Below are 1,985 nucleotides of genomic sequence, written 5' to 3'. Positions count from 1 at the left end.
ATTTTTTAATTTGTTTATAAATAAATAAAATAAAAAAATTATGCCGAGTCGATTTTTGGGCCCGGGTATTAAAACTCTCTCTCCATTAAGAAAAATTTGGTCTCTCAAATTTATCATTCTTTCACTTAGTTAAACAATTGAGGGTACTGTACTTTGTAGTCCGATTCTAACTCCAAGTGGCCTCTTCCTATGTGTGATTCTGTCATAGGACTTTGACGAAGGAAATCTCTTTGTTGCGAAATACTCTACTTTTTCGGTCCATAATGCCTACCAATACCTTCTCATAGGATAAATCCTCTTGAAGTGAAAGAGACTCGTTGCATAGCATGAACACATGAAACACATTATGGACTTTGGATAGCTCTGGAGGTAGTGGTAATCTGTAGGCAGACGTACTAATCCTGTCTAAAATTTCAAATGGTCCAATGAATCGGGGATTTAATTTTTCCATCTTGTCAAATCTACTAATTCCCTTGAAAGGGGTGACCTTGAGAAACACTCGATCGCCTTTCTTAAATTTCAAATCCCTTCTCCGGGTGTCCACATAAATCTTATGCCTGCTCTGAGCTGTGTGGATATTCTTCTTTACTTTAACTATCTTGGTTGTAGTCTCCTCTACAAGATTCGGACCAAATAAATTTTCTATCACCCACCTCTTCCCAGTAGATCGGCGACCTACAGGGTCGGCCATATAATGCCTCATATGGGGTCATGTCGATGCTTGCTTGATAGTTGTTATTGTAGGCGAACTCTATTAAAGATAGGTGATCATCCTAATAGCCCCCCGAAGTCTAGAACACAAGTTCGAAGCATATCTTTTAGTGTGCGAATCGTCCTCTCTTATTGTCCATCAGTTTGAGGGTGGAATGCAGTGTTGAGAGACAGTTTCGTTTCCATGACTTGTTGAAAATTAGACCAAAACCAAGAAGTGAACCTGAACTCTCTGTCGGATACCACTATCATTGAAACTCTATGTAACCTGACTATCTTTCGGATATAGATTCTTACTAGTTTGTCCAAGAAGTCAGTCATCTTGATAGCCAATAAGTGAGAGGACTTGGTGAGCTGGTTAACAATTACACAGATAGCATCATGTCCTTAGTGTATCTTAGGCAGCCATGTCACGAAGTCCATGGTGATATGTTTCCATTTTCACTCTGAGATCAGTAATAGCTAAAGTAACCTGCCTGAACATTGATGCTCTGTTTTAACCTGTTGACATACCAAGCACTTAGAGATAAAGTTGGCTATCTCTCTTTTCATCCCGCTTAACCAAAATCGGGGTTGCATGCTTTGATACTTCTTAGTACTTCCAGGATATATAGCAAACTTTGAATTATGAGCCTCTGTCATGATGTCATTTTTCAGTTCACTGTTATTTGGAACACATGCCCTATCTTGGAATCTGAGTAGCTTATTGGTAGAGACCATGAATTCTGGATTTACCCCATGTTCTGCATCATTCCTGAGAGCTGTTAGAGTGGAATCGGTCAACTGGACTTTCTTTATTCTATGAATCAGTTCGGGCTAGACTGTCAGATGGGTAAGATATGTAACATTTTTTAAGTCCTGAAGCCGTTTTTGCTGTGTAGCCCCTATTACCCTTCATTCAGAAACTATTAGGTGAGCTAGTATACCTGCACTTTTTCTGCTGAGTGTGTCAACTACCATATTACTCTTTCCCTGGTGATATAAAATCTTATAATCGTAGTTCTTGAGGAGCTCTATCCAATACCTCTGATGCATGTTGAGATCCTTTTGAGTGAATATATGCTTCAAACTTTTATGTTCTGTGTAAATCTCAAAAGTTTTCCCATACAAGCAGTGGCGTCAAGTCTTCAAGGTGTGGATAATGTTGCCCAATTTTAAGTCGTGAATGGGATAATTATTTTTATGACTCTTTAACTGCCTGAATCCATAGGCTATGACATTCCCATGCTGCATCAGAACACAATATAATCCTAGATAAAAGGCGTCACTATACA

At 38.9% G+C, this 1,985-nt stretch overlaps 1 protein-coding gene across 1 annotated transcript; it reads right to left on the bottom strand.

The window, feature by feature from the left end:
* Positions 1-840: 840 nt before the first annotated feature.
* Positions 841-1,671, bottom strand: LOC148253267 (uncharacterized). The gene is made up of 3 exons (XM_088222375.1): positions 1,638-1,671; positions 1,225-1,472; positions 841-1,065 (listed from the first exon to the last, which is right to left on the bottom strand). The coding sequence occupies exons 1-3, from the start codon at positions 1,669-1,671 to the stop codon at positions 841-843; spliced, it is 507 nt and encodes a 168-aa protein (XP_088078501.1).
* Between the last annotated feature and the right edge of the window lie 314 nt (positions 1,672-1,985).

Source organism: Carica papaya, chromosome 6, assembly GCF_054855325.1.
Source record: "Carica papaya isolate Zhongbai chromosome 6, ASM5485532v1, whole genome shotgun sequence".
NCBI lineage: Eukaryota > Viridiplantae > Streptophyta > Magnoliopsida > Brassicales > Caricaceae > Carica > Carica papaya.
The sequence above is the reverse complement of the archived record's forward strand: the minus strand, read 5'-3'. Positions and strand labels throughout refer to the sequence as shown.